We start from the raw sequence: 22500 nt of genomic DNA on the forward strand, positions 1-22500 counted from the left end.
ATGTTGTCCCGGTGGTGGGCGTACCCAAACGAGGATAGATTGCACCAGCATTGCAATTATTGAAAGATACATGTATGTCACATCATGTTTTCGTCATCAAAGTTCCACATTTAGCTAGTCTCGTTAACGTCATGAAAAAATGGCGCGTTGACAAAATATTTTCGTCATTGTCACGGTTGACGAAAACAACACTGCTAAGGTCCCTACATCGTATTCGGGTAGTTATTTACAGAGTTTACCAATACAATCTAAAACTGTAATCTTACCTGTCCAGCTGTCCCTGCCACAGCAAGATAACCACTGTATTTGCAAAGGTGGATCTTCTGAATGCCAAGCCTCGGATCATCACTGTAGGGGTCAAAGCAGCCAACCTAGATTTCAAAAATATAATCAGAATCCGCAGATATCGGTATGATAGTTTAGGTTGGAGTGCCTGTGCAAGTGGAGAGTAAAAATGTCTACTTAATTGTTTTATAATTCAGGTATGATGAATGTAGAAAAAAGCACACACACACACACACCTTTCTGAAAGGAGGCCACTCTCCTTCAGCACCTTGATGCAAATTGTCATTGGGGTCAGTGTCAGTGTGGAAAACTCCAGCCGTGCTCAATTTGTACATGGGATACAGACAGACTCCTGACGCATTCCAGAAGCGCACAGTTCCATCCTCATGCCTACAGATAACAGGCAAAAATGGTACTGTTAAAAATGTTCAAGTGATTTTTTTTTTATTGATTAAATATGGTTCACAACAGTAAAGAGAGTTTAGGTGACCTGACCCTGTGAGCAAAAGATCTCTTTGGGGAGGATCTGGGGCCAAGTTCTGTCCTCCAGTTATTGGCCATGGCTGAATGGAAAGAACATAGAGTTTTAGAGTTATCAACCAGTCAATATATGTCATCAAAATTATGTAATTAGTGCCCGAGGACCAGGGGGTCCTCTTGGAATTGTTGCGTTTATCTTTACTGAATCATGTAAGTTTTGTGTATTTATGTATGTACTGTGTGTGTGTATGTATGTATGTACTGTGGATGAATGGATTTACTGGATCTATGGACTGAATGTATGTACATACTGAATGTATGTGTGTAGTGAAAATTCACTCATTATTTTTAAGATAAAAATGTGTTCATCATTTGGGCGGGATCCAGCTGTTCCAAGCCAGCTCCCGTCGAAATACGCAACTCGATGTCGGCACAAAAAGTGCTAATTTTAGTCACAAATTCACGGCACCCCTCTGTTATAAGCGAATGGTCAAGGTGGAAAACGTAAGTCAAGGGAGCCGTTACACCACCGCAATGGCCAACTTCAAAGTAAAAGTCCACGAAGGCTATTGCATTGGCATCAATGTCTACCCATGTGGGGTTTAAAATTTTTCTGCTGCTATTATAGTGAATGCGGAATAATCATGTTTCCTTAATGTGATCGCGCACAGTTTTTTTTTTTTTCCACCAGCCATTCCGCGGATCGTGCCAGCCCGAACCGTGGTGCTTGATCCGTACTGATCACAGATCAAAGATGATCCATCGCACCACTAGCCACAAGGCCATCATAGATGGATGCAACGGAGAGAAGCTTGTCACTTTTCAAAATAAGAATTTTTTTAGCCGCCGCCCAGTGGTTGGACCACTGCTTTAAAACGCTCAAAGACTTTCTGCATTGCACGTTGAAGGTTGTATTACAATTACTGCTCCCGGTCACTTAAAATGTTGCAACGATTATCTGAATAATCTAGATAACCGCCATAGTGTTCTTACTACCATATCATTGATCACTTTGTCTCTGCTCAATGATGCTCCACATTGTTGCACAGCTGTCATTGGGTGGTATTCAATATTTATATGTCCCGTTTTTGCTTATTGTAGTTGCTTTTTACTGAATCCTAGTGTTGCTCATACTATCAGAGACAAACACCTAGTATATTTTAAATATTTAGCCAATAAAGATGATTCTGATTCAGATTTGATTTGGGAAATTTGTGAGTTTGTCGAACACGGCAAATAGATTCGACTTGGAGTTCACTTTTTCTCCACTAATGCTCTGAATTCCTACACTTTGATTTTAAAATACTTATGCTCATAGTGAACCTCCAAGGTGTTTTAGGTTGTGTGATTCAATAGTGCTTTGTTAACTAGTGATCTAACATTAAATAGAGCAAATCGTGTAGTGATAACGGAAGACTACTATTCAGAAATTGAGCCATAGCGCTCCATACAAATTTTTACAAAACATTCAGAGATGTGCTTTTCACTTATACCTGTGAAAAGTGAGTGACATATGTAGCAGCCCAAGACCTACAACAAATATTTCAAAGCCATATGCTAAAACTAACACGAAGTCCGCCATTTTGAATTTCTTTTGGAATTAGGTGGAGTTTTCGCCCATCAACCGAGGTTATATTTTAACGAACTTGTCAAACACAGTTTTTTTTATCTAAAGATGTTTTACATGATAAGTTATTGAAAGCTTTTTATTTCGTTTTACGTACCGTTTGCAAAGAAACTGATGCTGTTTTAGAGGGTCTAAATCCAGCTGAAATCTAATGAAACTTTGCACTCACAGCCCTGACATGAAAATAAATACTTAAGAGTGTTATTGTACTATGTGCAAGTACCCCAACATGGCCAGAGTTGTGAGGACACATAGATGCTTGCAGCTTGTTCATTTTGTTGGTTTGCTTCTTTCATTTTAATTTTAAATGTATTGCCATCTTGCTTCTTATCCTGACACGCATTTAGATAAACCTTGTTAAACGTGCCATACAAATAAAATTGAAGTTGACAAAGAATGATGGTCTCTTAAAATGTTTGCTATGAAAAAGATTGGTCCTGGGGGCCGTTCATTACTGCTTATCATATATGATTGAAATGTTCTTACATTGGTGCCAACTGGAAATGGTAACGTCCAAAACTGAAGAGGAACAGCATCAAACAAGGATGAAACTGATTGTACCTTTTTGGAGTAATTTGTATTCTGTAGCTCTCCGGCAGCGAGAATTCTCTCCCAAAGTTTGAGAGGGATAGCAGAGACGTGGTATGAGCAGGTGATTGCTGAACTGTGCAGTGGAACGAGGTAAGGTGTTTGAATGACTGGCCATCCCTCGGCCTCCAAGTCAATCACTACCAACTCCTCTTCAACCAAGACCACTAACGCGCTGGGATCCCCTAGTCATACATGCAATTAATTAGCATGCAAACAAAATAGGCCGGCTTCATACTTGATACGGTTAAAGACATTAAAATGAGTAAAATTGGCTATGTCATAATCATGTATGAACTCTTCAAAAAAAAGTATGAAATTGGTTGTTTTGTTTTGTTTTTTTATTTCTACCTACCAGTAGGAAGTCGTCCATCTTTGATGACAAAGAAGTCAATGATCCTGGAAGTGAAGTCCAAGGCAACATGTCTTTTATTATGGATGATAGTAATGCAGTGTCTGTCCCCAAAGCTGGCTCTGGGCATGCCACCACTGAAGAGGAGGAATGGTGTCCTATAAAAATTAACACGTCAGTCAATCATTCCAGAGATTGATAAGAATAACTTTCAACTTGAGCACGTTTCAATTGTCCTTACAACGGCCTACTGTACTTCATGGGATGATTAAAATATTTTTATTTGGCATTTAAATAAATATCCTAAATGATTATTTTTTTAAGAAGTGCCTTTACAGTTACTGATCAAATTATCTAAAAATTGCTTATGTTGCCTTCGGTTTCATGCGCTGTAAATGTCTCCCAGGATAAAATAGCCTCACTTAACCATTAATGTCCTAAAATTTTAGGAATTCATAGTAAACAGTATTGGAACTCGCTGTAGTTGCCACCTCATTTGAAGTTTGAAAAACACAACAAAAACCTACGATATTTCGGCCGAAGATTGACAGCCGGAAGTTTTCTTACCTTCTGCGCATGTTTACAAGTGGCGACGAGTTCGTTCAAATCCGAACATTTCGGATTCCTCTGACATGACTAAAATATCTTGAATATTTTTAAGTAGACAATTCAGTTGTGAGTAAGGAAGGGAGTAATATTTGATTATTGGCTGTTAATTCATTAGCTCCATGATGTGACCTGACATAGTGTCAGTGACTGTGTTCTGTTTATGCTATGAATCTTATGGAGGCAGCACCACAGGCACTGGTCTTAAAGGAATACAAAAATTTCCCACACTCATAATTTACTCATGTGATTCCTCGATTAATAGGCTCTCCTGGACTTAAAATTGATAATCTGGATTGCTGTAATATCATTTTCCCAATTTAACATGCAGATTTGTTAATTATTAAAACTACAATTAACATTTTCAATAACTGCACAGGATGATACATGCTGTTGTGAGTAGGGTTTCATGGTTGATGATGAAAACAAGATTAATTTATGTTTATCAGATTATATGTTTATTTACATTTGTGGCGCACATTTTACAACCATAAACAATTTATTCTTAGAGAAAAAAAATTGTCACTTGCCCAAGTCGGGCAAGTAATTTGGCCACTCGGGCAAGTCAAATTTTAGTGGCACTTGCCCTATGGGCAAGCAGTTTTTAAAGTTAACCGCGAACCCTGCATTAGCCGCTTTGGACTAATAGCCTCTGGTCACCACTTTATAATTTAGGATGGAAACTTTAATTTACCTTAAACACCGGCAGATCCCCCCACCCCCGTTACATAGAGGCATCCCAGAACCTCTCAGTCACTCTTGTTGACACACGAGGGCATAAATACCATGAAATGAACTTGTCTCATATTCATCTTTCAATCTGAAATCCAAATGTCTTCAGTATACAACAAAAACAAAGGAATTTACCGTGGTGTTCCAATTCTTTTGAAGGGGACAGTATATATGGAATGGTTATTTCACATGGTGTGTGGGTGTAAGTCAGCAACTGTATTTGTTTCACGGTTGTTCATTTAATTTATTTCTGCCGTATTGTTTGGTGTGTGTCAGGCCGAAGACACTTAGCAGACTTGGAATGGCTTTAAATTGTTAAGAATATTTACGTCTCCTTTAAGCAAATGCTCAAAAAAAGAACATTCCATGCACATCATCAATCAGTAAATTATAAAAATATAGCACTTCAGAACACGAGCAGATTAGACAACATACCCCTCCTTTGTAGAAAGCTGAACTATTTTAGAAATTGCTTTGCAAGGGAAATGACCTAGAGAAAGAAAGAAAAGTCATTCACTCCATCCAGGTGAATGTTTTTCTTGTCCAACAGTATAGGAAAGCAGCATCCTCACCGTAAGGAATATCTGATTTCTCCACCTCATTTCCATCTTCCTCACCAAATGTCCAACGACAATAGCTTCCATCACTATGGGAACTTAGAATGTATCCTCGGTCCTCTGTCCACCACACACTCTCCAGTTGCTGTGGTGTATGGACATGAAAAAAACAAAAAAAACAAAAAAAATGAGATTCATGTACTGATCAAATTATTGAGCACTGTTGATTTGCATCTCACTTCCTACCTGAGTAGCCGGAAAGTGCTGGATCCCACACCGTTTCTGAAGATCCCAGATTACAATAAGACCTCGTCCATAACCAATAGCAACATGATTTGGGTTGGCTGGGTTCTCCCGTAAGGCTTCAACTTGTTCTAAACTTCTTTGCCCGATACAATCATCTGGTACACTGAAAGAGATGAGAAAGAGGTGCATTTCATTACATAAATACGGCAACAACATCACAATCAGAACACCACTACCAGCCCCCGCACGCGGAGAATATTCCTGTTTTGATTATCATTGTCCAGAATGTGTTCATTAAATAATATACGTTTTTTTTAGGGCCCCAGCCCCAGGTAATGTACTCAGGAATGTGACAAAAAGTTACACTACCTCCCCTAATTCCAGTTTCAGCACAAAATTTGGTGTACATTGAGCTGTTACGGTACTTGTTAAACTTGAGTCCCGTTTGGTATGTTATGCATGTTGTAATACACCCTAATGGATCATTTTTTTTGTTTGTTTTGCACTCGGGCTATATGCCTGGGTCAAATTAAATGAAACAATTTTTTTTTTATTAACAACTATTAGTGCGTTTTGCCTCAATATGCCTTCCTGGACCATGGTTTTTCAACTTTTTGCTCAGGTAAAGTTGAATAAAACAAAACATGGATTTAATGCGGTTGCTGGCACTTCCCAAAATTAGCAAAGTGATAGATTTATTTTCTTTATCTCAGTTATGTTTTTTTTTTTTTTTTACTTTTCCACTGACAAAGTGCAAAGCCCTACTTTTAGTACAAGATATGAACTGTTGCAGCCCAACTTGCTATCCCCATTTAAGCTGGACACTAGGGGTAGGTGATATATATCATCATCGATATAATCACTGCTGTGTTCACAAAGTGCAATTTTGCATTGTCGAGTATTAATACTCTCTTGAAAACACAAGACAAATCAGTGGGCATGATTCAGTCAAGTGATTCGGTGGTACCAGCGAGTGGAGGAGACCATTGTTTCAAATTTAGGAAATGGATGAGTCTCTCGTCTCAGCGAGTATTAAATTGTAAGACGTAAATCCCAACCTGGAAATGGGTTTACAAGACTGACGTCGGTCAATATAACATTATTTGATGTGGCAAAACAGTGGCCATCCATCCATCCATCCATTATCCGCCGCTTATCCGGGGTCGGGTCGCGGGGGCAGCAGCTTCAGCAGGGAAGCCCAGACTTCCCGCTCCCCAGCCACATCTTCCAGCTCTGCCGGAGGGATGCCCAGGCGTTCCCAGGCCAGCCGGGAGACGTAGTCTCTCCAGCGTGCCCTGGGTCGTCCTCTGGGCCTCGTGCCGGTGGGACATGCCCGGAACACCTCCCCTGGGAGGCGTCCAGGAGGCATCCTAAACAGATGCCCGAGCCACCTCATCTGGCTCCTCTCTACGTGGAGGAGCAGCGGCTCGACACTGAGTCCCTCCCGGATGGCCGAGCTTCTCACCCTATCTCTAAGGGAGAGCCCAGACACCCTGCGGAGGAAACTCATTTCGGCCGCTTGTATCCGAGATCTTGTTCTTTCGCGACCCACAACTCGTGATCATAGGTGAGGGTAGGAACGTAGATCGACCGGTAAATTGAGAGCTTCGCCTTTTGGCTCAGCTCCCTCCTCACCACGACAGACCGATACAGCGTCCGCATCACAGCGGAGGCTGCACCGATCCGCCTGTCGATCTCTCGCTCCATCCTCCCCTCACTCGTAAACAAGACCCCAAGATACTTAAACTCCTCCACTTGGGGCAGGATCTCCTCCCCGACCTGGAGAGGGCACTCCACCCTTTTCCGACTGAGAACCATGGTCTCAGATTTGCAGGTGCTGATCTTCATCCCAACCGCTTCACACTCGGCTGCGAACCGCTACTGTGAGAGTTGGAGATCTCGGCCTGAGGGAGCCAACAGTACCACATCATCTGCGAAAAGCAGAGACGAAATACTGAGGTCGCCAAACCGGATCCCCTCATCGACCCGACTGCGCCTAGAAATTCTGTCCATAAAAATTATGAACAGAATCGGTGACAAAGGGCAGCCTTGGCAGAGTCCAACCCTCACTGGAAACGAATCCGACTTACTGCCGGCAATGCGGACCAAACTCTGACATCGGTGGTACAGTGACCCAACTGCCCGTATCAAGAGGCTCGGTACCCCGTACTCCCAAAGCACGCTCCACAGAACTCCCCGTGGGACACGGTCGAACGCCTTCTCCAAGTCCACAAAAAACATGTAGACTGGTTGGGCGAACTCCCATGCACCCTCAAGGACCCTGTAGAGAGTGTAGAGCTGGTCCACTGTTCCACGGCCAGGACGAAAACCGCACTGCTCCTCTTGGATCGGAGATTTAACCTCCCGACGGACCCTCCTCTCCATTACCCCTGAGTAGACCTTACCGGGGAGGCTGAGGAGTGTGATTCCTCTATAGTTGGAACACACCCTCCGATCCCCCTTCTTAAAAAGGGGGACCACCACCCCGGTCTGCCAATCCAGAGGCACTGTCCCCGATGTCCACGCAATGTTGTAGAGGCGCGTCAACCATGACAGCCCCACAACATCCAGAGCCCTAAGGAACTCCGGGCGGATCTCATCCACCCCCGGGGCCTTGCCACCGAGGAGCTTGTTAACCACCTCGGTTAATTCAGCCCCCGAGATAGGTGAGTCCAACACGGAGTCCTCAGGCTCTGCTTCCTCAAAGGAAGGCGTGTCGGTAGGATTGAGGAGGTCTTCGAAGTATTCTCCCCACCGACTCACAACGTCCCGAGTCGAGGTCAGCAGCACCCCATCTCCACTATGAATAGTGTTGGTGGTGCACTGCTTCCCTCTCCTGAGACGACGGATGGTGGACCAGAATTTCTTCGAAGCCGTCTAGAAGTCGTTTTCCATGTCCTCACCGAACTCCTCCCACGCCCGAGTTTTTGCTTCGGCAACCACCGAAGCCGTATTCCGCTTGGCCAGTCGGTACCTGTCAGCTGCCTCCGGAGTCCCACAGGCCAGAAAGGCCCGATAGGACTCCTTCTTCAGGCTGACAGCATCCCTTACCCCCGGTGTCCACCAGCGGGTTCGGGGGTTGCCGCCACGACAGGCACAGACCACCTTACGTCCACAGCTTCGATCGGCTGCCTCAACAATGGATGCACAAAACATGGTCCACTCAGACTCAATGTCCCCCGCCTTCCCCGGTACGTGGGCAAAGTTCTGCCAGAGGTGGGAGTTGAAAATCTTTCTGACAGGGGATTCTGCCAAGCGTTCCCAGCGGACCCTCACAATACGTTTGGGTCTGCCGGGTTGGACCGGCATCTTCCCCCACCATCGGAGCCAACTCACCACCAGGTGGTGATCAGTTGACAGCTCCGCCCCTCTCTTCACCCGAGTGTCCAAAACATGCGGCCGCAAATCCGATGACACGACTACAAAGTCGATCATCGAACTGCGGCCAAGGGTGTCCTGGTGCCAAGTGCACATATGAACACCCTTATGTTTGAACATGGTGTTCGTTATCGACAATCCATGACGAGCACAGAAGTCTAGTAACAGAACAGCGCTCGGGTTCAGATTGGGGGGGCCATTCCTCCCAATCACGCCCTTCCAGGTCTCAATGTCATTACCCACGTGAGCATTGAAGTCCCCTAGTAGAACGAGGGAGTCTCCAGGGGGAACGCTCTCCAGCACACCCTCCAAAGACTCCAAAAAGGGTGGGTACTCTGAACTGCTGTTTGGTGCATAAGCACAAACAACAGTCAGCACCCGTCCCCCCACCTTAAGGCGGAGGGAGGCTACCCTCTCGTCCACCGGGGTGAAACCCAGTGTACAGGCGCCAAGCCGGTGGGCAATAAGTATGCCCACACCTGCTCGGCGTCTCTCACCTTGGGCAACTCCAGAGTGGAAGAGTGTCCAACCCCTCTCAAGAGGACTGGTACCAGAGCCTATGCTGTGTGTGGAGGTGAGCCCGACTATATCTAGTCGGAATTTCTCTGCCTTGCACACCAGCTCAGGCTCCTTCCCCACCAGAGAGGTGACATTCCATGTCCCAAGAGCTAGTTTCTGTAGCCGGGGATCAGAGCGCCAAGGTCCCTGCCTCTTGCCGCCGCCCGACTCACACTGCACCCCACCTCTTTGGCCCCTCCCACAAGTGGTGAGCCCATGGGAAGGGGGACCCACGTTGCCTTTTCGGGCTGTGCCCGGCCGAGCCCCATGGGTGCAGGCCCGGCCACCAGGCGCTCGCCGACGAGCCCCATCTCCAGGCCTGGCTCCAGAGGGGGGCCCCTGTGACCCGCGTCCGGGCAAGGGAAAACGTGGTCCAATATTTTTGAGCATCATAAGGGGGTTTGGTGAGCCATGCTTTGTCTGGACCCTCACCGAGGACCTGTTTGCCATGGGTGACCCTACCAGGGGCAAAAGCCCCAGACAACTTAGCTCCTAGGATCATTGGGACACGCAAACCCCTCCACCACGGTAAGGTGACGGCTCGCGGGGGGAAACAGTGGCCGTGAAGGGCAATTCACAGATTAACCTTGGGACCCGAATCAATTATGAGGAAAACTGCATAACTTTACAAGCATGCTTAAGAAAAGCTATGTAAAGCTGTGCAACAGACTCAGAAAACCCTTTCCGAAACCAATAAGTGTAGTTGACAAAGCAAGTAAACGTTTGGCGAGATATCACGCCGCCGCCACTGTAACATTACTTTATGCGAGCATGTAAAATTAGACAGGAAGTTTTGATATTTACTGAACAATCAGTTTACATCCTCATAGTTGGTATCAAAATTATAAAAATTGTTACAAACAATCATATATGTAATAACAGCACTCAACGCTATATCACTCTTACCGTCTGGATTAAGGAACATCCACAAATTGCATACCTGTATTCCATGGTGACGCATGTGCACAAACCACCATATATCAAATCTAACATATTTCTTTTGATTCTGACTGCTGTAATAAAGACCTTTTCTCATTACGATAACTGTAGTAGTTGGCTGTAGTAGACCAGTACTTATTGCAGCAGATATTCAAGTCACATAAAATACAAACAAAAAATCTAAATACCATATGCGGTGTAGACATGATTTTAAGTTGCTCATTATTAAATATTGCTAGAGAATATCGTACATGTATAAAGCAATTTGAAATCAAGAATGTGTTGTTCACAAACACTGTCTATTCATAATTGTTCTGTGAAGCAAGTGCAGATTTGCAATATCGGCCAATCATCGTTAGAAATGTGAGAACATTGAGTTGTTGTTTTTTTTTTTTGAGATCACCCAATCTTACTTGACACTTAAATTTTTCTTGGTTTTATACTAGTGTATGTACAAGACTATTTATTGCATATGACCGAAAGACAGTGTCGCTTAAGATTGAACATTATTACATTTGTGAAGTGAGAATTTTTCCAGTTCTACAATTTCCCACCTGTTGGAAACTTCAGCAAGACTGATGTTCCTCTCTTCAAGCTCTCTGAAGCCAGGCACCTGAACTATAAAGACATGCCCGCCCTCAGTTCCCAGCAGCAACAGCTCACCAGAAGAGTGGGCCAGCACTGCTGTCACCCTGGTCACACTTGGTGGAGCACTAAAGAGGAGTTAAGGCAAGACATGAGATTAATGAAGTTAACACTCCAAGATTCCACAATATCATGTAAATTGTCTCAAAGTACACAAAGGGTGTCATTATTTTATCACAAGGGGTCTTTCTGCCTTCTACATTGCTCAAATACAAAACATATACCCTAACCACACGTAAAATTTAGTACAATATATTGTGTGCCAATGACAACAGAACAAAACAAAAACAAGAGAAATGCACAAGGCAGCCTTGACAAGTAATTGTATAAAGCAGTCTTGTATAAAGTACCTGAAAGCGTTGCATGAGTAAAAGTATCATCACAGAAAATAACTGGTAGAAGTTAAATTCACCCTGTAGAATATTACTTCAGGAAAAGCCTGAAAGGACATTAAATGTACTTCAATAATAAAAGTTAAAAAAAAAAGTAAGCAGGAATTTGGACGAAATGTCAAGTGTATATCGGAGTTTTCATGCAAGATGTGCAAAGGATGCCTGGGTGAACGCCTTTGTTTCATGGCCCGAAACAAATTTGTCATCAGGGGTGGGGAGATAGGAGAGATAGAATTTTGGCCGCTATGTTAAGTACACGTTGGAGCGCTCCATCACATTGGTCAGATGTTATACGTGTGACCTCGCGCTGACTGGGGCCCCTAAGAGAGAATCACCATCCCAGAGGTATGGACCATACGCACAGTGATCAAATTTTGGCAGTAGCGTCCCAGAGTGTAGTTAATGATCTGCGTGTGGACTAATGAACAAAGTTAGCTAATACATGTAAGATCGGCCAACACTTTAATCAAAAGCCGAAAACAGGGGTGTCCGAATCCTGTCCAAGAGGGCCAGCACGTTTTAGATGTTTGAGGATCGGATTTGAACATCCCTGAAGAACCAAGTGTGACTCGAGTGGATTTTTTGGCGGGAAATAAATTACAGACGGCAACTCTTCACCACACCAGAGTTATAATAGTTTTTTTTTTTTTTTTCAATAAAGCTAGCTTTTATTTCGTTTTGACTTTTGATTTTTTTCATGAAAAAAATTGTCATTTTTGGAACACATTTTTTTGGTTTTTTAATTTTTTTCAAAAATGCACAGTGGCCGAATAGGGGCCTCACAGTTCAAAGGTGCAGGGTTTCGATTCCGGCTCCGGCGTTCATGTGTGTTTCCTACACTGCAAAAACATGGATGGTAGGTTAATTGAACACTCCAAACTAAAATCAGCACTGGAATTGATTTTTAAATTTGTTTTTATTTAACCTGAATAAAAAACGTTTTGTGTTGCTTCTCTAGCATGCATATTATCATCTACACATTCAAAATGTGGTATGTGCCTGAAAAAAAACATGACAAAAAGGAGGAACATATTGAAACGTCTTTCAAAGATACAACGTCAGAAGTTAGTTTAGATATCTCTATTTTTATTATTACAACACGGCTACTGTGGGCCGACGCCAACAGAGCAACAAGCGTTTCACGTCACACAGAGATGGGGTTGCGAATTTATATTGTATATCGTAATGTAGTATACCGTATTTTCCCGACTATACGTCGCTACTTTTTTCCTAGATTTTGAACCGGGCGGCTAATACGTTAGGGGCGCTCTATAGTTCAGAAAATACGCTTAATAGAGCTAAATTTTTTTTTCTCTTGGGTCTGTTTTGTTACAATTAGCAAAGTTGTTGCCGTGTTGAAAGGCAGCGTTTTAAGAATCTGTTTATGTACCTTTATGTGCATTCACAGTCCAAAATCGTTCTGTACATGCAGTCAACAACATTTTTTTTTAACATAGAAAACTGCGGCTTGTAACCTGGTGCGGTTTGTATATCTTTTTTTCCCCCCAAAAAGAGTTGCTGCGGCTTATACATAGGTGCATCTTATAGTCTGGATATGCGGTGGGGGTGTGTGTGTGTGTGTGTGTGTGTGTGTGTGTATATATATTAGATGGAATTTCAATGACTCTTTACATCCGTAATAAACAATAATAATAATGATATAATTTATTTTACTTAAAAAACTGAACAAAGAACAGACTCACACAAAAATCTGTGGTCCCAAATTGTGATTGCCACTGGAATTATGTTCCGAGCGCTACACTCTAACAGTTAGGAAAGTTCCCTTGCCCACTCACGGAGGATGGTGCCCCTGTGCACTGTGCGTATCCTGCGTATAGGGAGCAGCGACCCTGGATCTGTTGTCTGAGTTTGGTCATTAGACGCTGCTGAGCCGTGATTGGTCGTTATCTGAGCCCTGAGCAACTGTGATGTCATTTTCAGACTACAGCAAGTGGTAAATGGCCGCTCCCTGAGATGGATAGAAATAGGTGGCTTTTGCTGCTTAATTTTTATTCCACAAACTAGACTAGTGGGGCTGCACAGAACAAATTTGTCAAAAACATTTTGGCGTTTTTTTTTTTTTTTAAGGGTATGTTATGTTCTGCAGTTGGCTGGTAACCAGTCCGGGGTGTACCTTGTCTACTGCCCACATACAGCTGGCATAGGTTCCAGCACCCCTGTGATCCTCATGAGGATAGGCAGCTTAGACAATGTATGGTATGTTCTGTTCAGTTGTCTAGAGTACTGTATTTTTAGAGCAAACCCACCTTTTACAAGGTGATATTACAGAGACATACAACTGTGTACAAAATGTCTTGTCAACTCCAGTGTATATATTGAAAAATAATTATGAATGAATGACAATGTGAACAATTATTATTAACCCTGAAACAACTTCACGCATGTTCCATCAATCAAATAAAATGCCATTGGTTCTTTATATTTTTAATGCTCAATACTAGAATTACCCAGAACAATTAACCCAAGAATAGAAACTGTGATTGTAAGGGAGTTCTGCTAAATATTCACTGATTACGGGAAATGATCCGTCTTCACACCAGTAATTTGGCCAAACACCACTTGAGGCCAAGTCAAAATGATTCTTTATAAATACACAAGAAGTGTTTATCATTCCTTGCTCGTGTCCAGTTTCCTCATTCAATTCACTTTTATCTTCATACAACATTGGTACACAATCGTGAGCAATGGGTAGTAGTTATGGATGTGTTTATGTGGTTTTCTAAAGTGTATACACTACATAGGTTAAGAGACTTTCACTTAACATATTAAACATATTAAGAACGAATAAGCGAGCAAAATTTAAGAAGCACTTGCTCTTTGTACTTTTAGTGTGACACTGAATTGGTACAACCTCCGGTACCTGACTTACCGACATGACAGCAACTCAATGATCACTATGCGGTAACGGGTACATGGAAAAAGTTGCACAAAATACTCTAACAATACATTCTGGTGGAAAGATTGGTTCTGACAGGGCGCTAACAAGGTGCTAACTGACATGGAAATAAGAATGACGAAACTTACTGGTCATCAACGTATACTACTAAATAAACTCCCCAGACTTGCTTCTGTGATACACACTCCAATGTTCGAGCGACAAATTGACACAGTGTATGCCTATGCCATGTGAACTCACTTTACACACAGTGACAGTGGCAGCGTCCAAATTGGAGCGCCAAATCAGCCATCTTTTTCACATTGAAAAAATATTTTTTTTTCCCCAGTATTACTTTTTCTTGGCATAAGAAATTAAAGTAAAGTGTGTGAGCGTGGCATTGAACAGAAATGCGTGAGTCTCACACTCAATGCATGACTATTGACAGCTGAGCTGACAGTTGACCACTGGCGGTTATGTGTGACTACTATGTTATTATATAATATTAGCTGTTGGCAAATATGTCCGCGACCCTTGTGAGTGGCTCAGATAATGGGTGGATGGATTAAATACGTTTGACGCATTACAGCTGGTGGAAAGTTGGCGGTAAAGCACAGAAAGTAAACACCGTTATGGAATGGGGATTTTGGGTGCTAGTCTAAGATCTAATTTTAATGCATACATGTTTTGCCCAAGTATAAGCACAGGACAACCCAAACTATGAAAATAACTGCGATTTAAGGCTTCTTTATACTCGTGCCCGCGCGGACGTCAGTGCGGCAAAACCATGAAGACTTCTCTACACACATACACACAACACTCACACCGCCACCAAGCTAGCTTGCATCGCAGCAGTACGTGGTGACAATTAAATTCAGGCACCTATACCTGGAAAGTTGTGCATGTCATCGAAACGTGACTAAAAGGACTAATTACAAGAGAGAATGCGCGCTACATGCTACCCTCACCAACAATTTCTGACGTCTGCTTGGCATGTCTTGCAGTCGTGTCACAAAAGTACCGCACAGCGCACCACATCGGTCACGTGATGCAATGCGGCCGTTTTTGCCCGCGCATACGCGGGAATATAATGAAGCCTTTCTAGTCTGAAAAATACTGTGATTGTTTAGAAACCTAAAATTCTTAAACTCCTCAAGTCAGGAAATATTCCCCACGAATGAAGCCTGATTGTCTTTTTGTTCAATCAAAATGAGACAAGCAAAATTAGCTTTTACTTTGGAAAACAATGATCAACATTTTTGCCCATTTTCTGACATTTTAGGAGTCAAACACCAAATCCTAATTAATGTTGCTTGTGCAATTGCTGCAGTCAGTTTTATTTCCTGATTTTGAATGATTTCTTTTTAAATCTGATTCATTTTCATCATAGCCTACTAGTCAACAAAATTGACTCCGAGGACATTTTGAATTTTACCCAGGTGGACCAGTGAGAGTGAAGCGTCCTATCTCTAGAAGCTCTGAAAGTCCTGTATGGCCTCTCAAAGTCCACATGTGCAAGCTGTTGTCATCCAGCAGAGTCACAAGTTCAACCTAAACAAAATGCATTGAAAAATATACATCAAATATTTGATGTATAACAATATTTCAAACAGTGTTAACGGTTATTCTAAACAATTATATACAAAATACAAAAGCTTGACTACTTCATAAATGTTGTAAAACATGCTTAGAGATATCTATACCTGGTGGGGAAGAAAGTGTACTTGTGTGACTGCGGCATTCTCATCATGTAGACCCATGAACTCCACACCCGGGGCTCCATACCTGCAATATGGTTATGGAAAAACTAGACCACATTCATTCTGAGGCCCATGTCAACATAGACATGAAACAACCAGCACTTTGACTAGTTTTCCTTTGATATTGTTATTTCCTTTTGATGTTTTTACAAGAGATTTATGAGAATATACTTTCAGGGCAAAGTTCTACAGTTCTTGACTAGAGAAAAAAAGCAAATTTCCTCATTGAACATTGAAAGACTAACAAAGATTTTGTTTTCGAAGGAGAATTTACACATAATAAAGCTATCCAGAGAAACAGCTAAGGTAAATTTAAAATACACACTATTGCAACGTTTTCAGTAGAAACACACACACACACACACACCCCCACATATACATATATACATATACATACACACATACATATACATGTATATATAGACATATATATACACATGAATATATATACATGTATATATAGACATATATATACACATGAATATATATACATGTATATAAATACATGAATATATATATATATACACATACATACATATATATACATATATACATACACACACACACGCATGCACACCCCCCTCACACACACACATACACGCCTACATACACCCACACACACACGCCCACACACACACCCACACACACACCCGCCCACCCCTACACACACACACACACATACATATATATATATACAAAAAAAGGATGCAATTTGATGGCTCCAGAACGGGTACCAATGGCCAGCAGCTGTAGAGAAGGACTATAGCCAAGAGCACTGGGCTGGTGGGGGAAGCCATGCTCCACAGTCTAAAGAGAATAGAGTGGAGACACAGGTGAAGGATGAGGTGAACAGCAACAGCAAAATCTAACCTTTGAAAGTCTTAAGATACTGTGAAATCTTAAATTTAAGTAAATACATTTCATAGAACAAAGGATCACAGAAAATAATTAGTGAGAAATATTACCAGTGTTGCCATGTAATTTTTGTTTACAACATCTGCAAAGCTGTCAACAAGGCTTTACGAGAAACATTGTGTAAAGTATGCTCTCCGTGAGCAGTAAAACTACTGTAGTGATGAATCATACAAGCAAAGGTGCGTGGGGTTTTATACCCTGGACAGAGTGAGGTATGGCAAAAAGGTCCTAGGCGAAGAACCAGATAAAGCATGCCTCAGAACCCCAATGACAAATCCCTTTCCCATGGGCTCAACACCTGTGGTCGGGGTTCGGGTGAGTCGAGACCTGGCGGCAGCCGAAGACTTGGCGGTTCAATCCCCAGCTGCACTAGCTGGCTCGAAGGACATGGAATGCCACCTATCTTATGACAAGAAAAGAGCCTGAGCTGGTGAGCGAGGTTGAGGAGTTCATATAGTCGGGCTCGGCTCAGCACTACAGCCTGGGCTCTGGCATCAGTCATCTTCAGAGGAGTTACATTTTACTTCACTTTGGAGTTGGAATCGGTGCAGGAGACGGGTCGTGACTGTTTGTTTAAAGTCAGAGTATCCACCTTTTTGGAGTTGACAGTGAGAAATGGAGGGGTGTAATTGGGAGTAACGGCCCTCGAACAGAACCCGGGAAGTGTTTTGTTATTGGATTTCTGTGCTCATCTGGGATTATGCAAACACATATTATGCAAACAAGGGTGTCAATATGTGCACTTGGCACCAGGACAGACTAGGCCACAGTTCAATGATCAATTTTTTGGTTTTGTAGAGTTGCAGTCGCATGTCATGGACACTCAGGTGAAGGGAGCTGTCAACTGAACACCACCTGATTGTGTGTTAGTGCCGACGGCAAGGAAAGATGCCCGGCCAACCTGGCAGATCAAATCATATTGTGAGGTTCTGCTGGGAACATCCAGTAAAGTCCACTGTCAGAAGCAATTTTCATAGGACAATTGAATTGAATTGTGTTTATTGACGAGTCTGCCTCATGTGCAACGTTCTAAGACCGCGATACAAATTGAGAAGTGTATGAAGTGTAGTCGAAGAAGTGTTCTCATCATGAGGGAAAATATTTTCATGTGTTTATGGGCGCTACTTTTTTCCACTATGGGCTGCTTTACTGGTTCAACATCCTAGCGCTGCCCCCAGTCTTCATGTAAGGAAGCTGATGTTGCCACTGATCTAAAGGTCACACAATTAAAAGGTTCTCTCTGAAACTATCTGGGATTTTGTTAGTGTAGCAGGTAGGATGTATTCATAATGCTACTTTTTATTTGTCGATCAATTTGTGTGTGTACATTGTCACTTGCCTTGCTGAACTGGAATAGTTCCTGTTTGAGTCTCTCTCTCTGGGACTCCTGGCCATGTCGCCTGAACCTTTTCATCCTGACACCAATGTGGAGCCTTCAGCCCCACTTAAAAGCTGATAAAAAGGAGAAAAAAAAACGAATTATTCAGTTATTTTGTTATTCACGCTAAGTATACATATTAGTGATGCAACGGATCATCTTTGATCCGTGACCCATACGGATCAAGCACCATGATTTGGGCTGGGCATGATCTGTGAAATGGTTGGTGAAAAAAAAAATTGATTTTATCTTTTAAATGTGCTCGTTCACATTAAGGCAACATGACTAGTCAGCAGTCACTATAATAACAGCAGAGGAAGTTGAAACCCCTCATGGATCACGCAAGTCTTATGTATGGGAGTATTTTTACCACCGGGCAAGTAATCAAATTAATGATACAGGACTTTTTTTCTGTATCTCATCACACACCGTTATTCACACAGAGTAAACTGCAAACATACTCAACAACACATTGGCCAACTTCAAAATTGATTTATTGATTATATAAACACATTTCAAGATAAAAACAAAAATTGTGAGAAAGAAAGGAAGGAAAATCATCATGTTCAAAGAGGGTAGGAAGGCAAAATTAATCTACCGGTAGCCTTACCCCTTAGTTCACAGATCACATTCATTATCCATCCATCCATCCATTATCTGTACCGCACTAGTGTCTTGGGGGGTGCTGGAGCCCATCCCAACTGTCTTCGGGCAGTAGGCGGGGTACACCCTGAATTGGTGCACAATATTTCAATGGTAGGTCATTATTGTGCATCTTGTTTGGTTGGACCTGCCTGCAGCGTTTGAAACGATGGATCGTTTGCCGCAAGAGGTGGGAATTAGTGATACCGCTCTATAGTGTTTTAGATCTGTCAGGCAGTACTTTTTGTGCTAACATTGGTTGCTCTGAGACTGACCTACTGTCAAATGGTGTCCCACAGGGTTCAATTTTCGGGCCCCTGCTGTTTCACCGAATTTGCTGCTCCTTCTATTCGTAGTTGTTTTTTTTTGTTTTTTTTAAAAAAAGACGGCACATAAACAGTTTCCCGTGAATATGATATATGTTGACTAGAGGATATATGTTGTTGCCCCTGAGGCTGGTTCATGTTAGAGTAAAAAAAAAAAAAAAAAACATACAAGTTTAAAATAGGCTATAGTTCCAAAGAACAAAAAGAATACATTAATGGACAGTCATAAATAAATTGAGTATGACCTAGTTTGAAGTCATTTCCCCAAAAATCCCAAATTAAATCAAGGTCACATAATTAAACATCATACAAAAAATAAAGCAGGAAAAAATGTTTTTAAGTTGTATATTTAACCAAGTAATCGTTTCCCCGAAGTAAGTAAGATTGTGGCGAACCAAACCCAGTGTGATGTGATGTAATTTAAAGAACAACGATACAGGTCTCCAGATGGAAAGTGGACAAAGCCAGACAGAAATCGACTCAGAAAGCGGTATTTGATACTCACCTGAGGGAACCAGGAGTTTGAAGAGTTTGAGGAAGATTCAAAATTCTTCTTTATACCTACAAATCTATTAACAACCTCGCCCCTCCCTACCTTTCCCACCTTGTCCATATTGCCACTCCATCCCATGCTCTCCAATCTTCATCCTACATCCTCCTCACTTGCCCGCCTCCGCACCATGGGGGACAGAGCTTTCAGCCACTCTGCTCCCCAGCTGTGGAACTCTTTCCCACCTCACCTCTGTAATTGTTCCACCCTCCCTGTTTTCAAAGCTAAATTCAAAACCCATTTGTTCCACATAAACTACGCTCTCTAATTCATGATATGTCCCTCGTCCACTTTATTCCATTTTATCCAGTTTGTTTTTACTTGCTGGTGTTTTTACCCCCATTTGTGTTTTTCCTTTGTATATTTCTCTGTACAGCGTCCTTGAGTCTCCTGAAAGGTGCTTCAAATCTAATTTGTTAGTATTATTATTATATATTTTGATAGTACCACTAGGTATAAATAATGTATATTTAATATATCATAATATGCGAGTGAATTCACAATAAGATTGATTGGCAATTTTCCGAGAGGACATGGCATGGTCATCAAACAAACAGTTTTCATGATTGATTGCAATCACACCGACTGTTTTGCAAGCCCTTTACCAACCAAAACGGTCGAGAAAACTGACATCTACGAAGTGCTTGTTAAAAAGAACACTCAATGTGAAATTGATGTGAAATTCATTTGCTTTGCAAGAATGAAACTGGTCAATTTACGTGCCCTCTTTTGGCCACTCAAACAACTGCTGTACAATGGCTGACTGGCGACTTGGCTTTCTGGAAATGTTGCCACTCGCCAGAGATTGACGAAAATGTGCATTTAGCGCGTTTCTATGAGTCTAATTGTGTATCTGGGAGAGCTGCATTGAAAAAAAAAAAACTAAAGTCTGCTTAAAATAGTTACTAGTATCGTATATAGAATTTAAAAGATGGTTGGACAAGTTTACTTCACAGATGGTCTTTAAGAGGGAATTTTTACTTTCACAGCCATGTGGTTGACATTCAGATCTATGTCCCACTAAGAAAAAAGGATGCTTTCTCCTTAAGGCAGTGATTCTCAAATAGTGGGGGGCGCGGTGTGATGCTGAGGGGGGCGCATGGGACCCTGGGGAACATTTTTTTTGCATAGTTTTGGGACCGAAAACGGCGATCTCAGACAACGCAAGTTTGAGCTCGTCAAAGCTGTTTGTGCCCCTAGTTCACGCAGTACTGGTTTAAAAAAGTGTCGCCCTGTCACGCAGGACTGATTAAAAAAAGCGTCGCCCTGTCACGCAGTACTGATTAAAAAAAAAGCGTCGCCCTGTCGCTCGTTGACCCGGAAGTGATTTCTTTCGTCGCTATTTAAGTGCACCGCACCAAGCCATCTTGCGCCACAGCAGAATGGACTTTATTTGAACTATATACAAATCCGCGCACAGCAGAAGCAACAAGCTAATTGATGGCAAATAAACGACTCCGTAAACAAGTAGCGTGCTAAACGAGGAGGCGAGCAAGGAGGTACTAAGCGCGCTAATCGCTAAAATGAATTGGTTCGATGTATGCTCGACTTTTAACAGAAGTCTGACTCGAACCGCGCTTGGGCGGAGAGCCAGCAGCTATGAACAGAAATGTTGTATTGCAACCATTCCATATCTAAACATCAAATAAGACGACAGCTATGTTATCAATTTAGCAGACGCTCTCCGGCTGGAACACGGACATGGCTGACGTCATCACAACAAAGAGGTTCGATGTCAAACGGATTGTAAACATAAAAAAAAATGTATCGTAAACATTAAAACTGTTGCTTTATGTTATTTCTATAGAATTTTTGTTTAAAATCCCCCTGGCTCTTTTTGTCTTTTCTATATTATATATGTATTAACTGTTTGGTTTGTTCATGTTAATAAAGTTTAAAAAAAAACAAAAACGTATAGTAAATATTTATAATCTCATCAATATTTGCACAACAGTACTGAGTTTTGAGATCCACACAATAGTCGTTCTCAAAATGATATTTTTTATCAATTTTATTTTCAATTGACAGGAAATAATTGAGAACCACTGCCTTAAGGCCACTTTTGTTCAGTCTGGAGGAAATCAAATCCTGAATAGCACTAAACTCCGTGACCGCAAAGGAAAAGAAAAGAAAAGTAAAGGTGTTTGATCCCAGTGGCCCTTGTGCATGTCACCATTGTTGACTTGGGCAGTCTGGTATCTTCGCTAAAGCCAACAGTCTTGAATTTGGGTTTGAAATTTGACAGGCAAAAACATGCTTTTGTGAAAGCCATCTTTTTTAATTTTTGACAGCATGGAAAGCTTTTCACAAAAGCATTTAGATCCAGTAATCTATGTGTAAAATAAGCTGAAGATCATAATAACTTCAAGTAACCTTATATAGTCAGTTTGTGTATTTCTAATCATGTTTTTATACACTAATTGCATTAATGATTGCACACGCACACACACCAACATTTTTGCTTCTGTTGTCTAATAAGTTTCTATTTCCTTGCTTTCATTGTAAGCCATGATGTGCTAGTTTCAGTTTCGTTATGACTCTCCTTCAAGCTCTAATAAAAGAGGAGGCGGCAGGGGAGCGAGAGAGAGGGTGCGCAGAGCTGAACGGAGCAAGACGCCTGTCTGCTCTGTCTGCCTCTCTCCCGGCCA

At 42.1% G+C, this 22500-nt stretch overlaps 1 protein-coding gene across 5 annotated transcripts in view; it reads right to left on the reverse strand.

Moving 5' to 3' along the window:
* llgl2 (LLGL scribble cell polarity complex component 2) overlaps positions 1-22500 on the reverse strand; it is a 99482-nt gene that overhangs the window by 52339 nt on the left and 24643 nt on the right. For 4 of the 5 annotated variants that reach the window (XM_088283665.1, XM_088283664.1, XM_088283667.1 and 1 more), the window contains 13 exons: positions 18296-18408; positions 16751-16848; positions 15985-16066; positions 15717-15832; positions 10903-11061; positions 5474-5636; positions 5243-5372; positions 5106-5160; positions 3336-3490; positions 2954-3165; positions 781-848; positions 522-675; positions 267-371 (listed from right to left, as the gene is read on the reverse strand). In XM_088283665.1, the coding sequence (XP_088139791.1) occupies positions 267-371; positions 522-675; positions 781-848; positions 2954-3165; positions 3336-3490; positions 5106-5160; positions 5243-5372; positions 5474-5636; positions 10903-11061; positions 15717-15832; positions 15985-16066; positions 16751-16848; positions 18296-18370 (1572 nt within the window). In that variant the 5' untranslated portion in view covers positions 18371-18408. Of the gene's footprint in view, positions 1-266; positions 372-521; positions 676-780; positions 849-2953; positions 3166-3335; positions 3491-5105; positions 5161-5242; positions 5373-5473; positions 5637-10902; positions 11062-15716; positions 15833-15984; positions 16067-16750; positions 16849-18295; positions 18409-18944; positions 18967-22500 lie in introns of those variants that run through there. The other variant, XM_088283668.1, reaches the window with a different exon arrangement.

The sequence above is a fragment of the Idiotropiscis lumnitzeri genome, chromosome 20 (genome assembly GCF_059441095.1).
Source record: "Idiotropiscis lumnitzeri isolate Australia: NSW breed Sydney's pygmy pipehorse chromosome 20, RoL_Ilum_1.0, whole genome shotgun sequence".
Taxonomy (NCBI): domain Eukaryota; kingdom Metazoa; phylum Chordata; class Actinopteri; order Syngnathiformes; family Syngnathidae; genus Idiotropiscis; species Idiotropiscis lumnitzeri.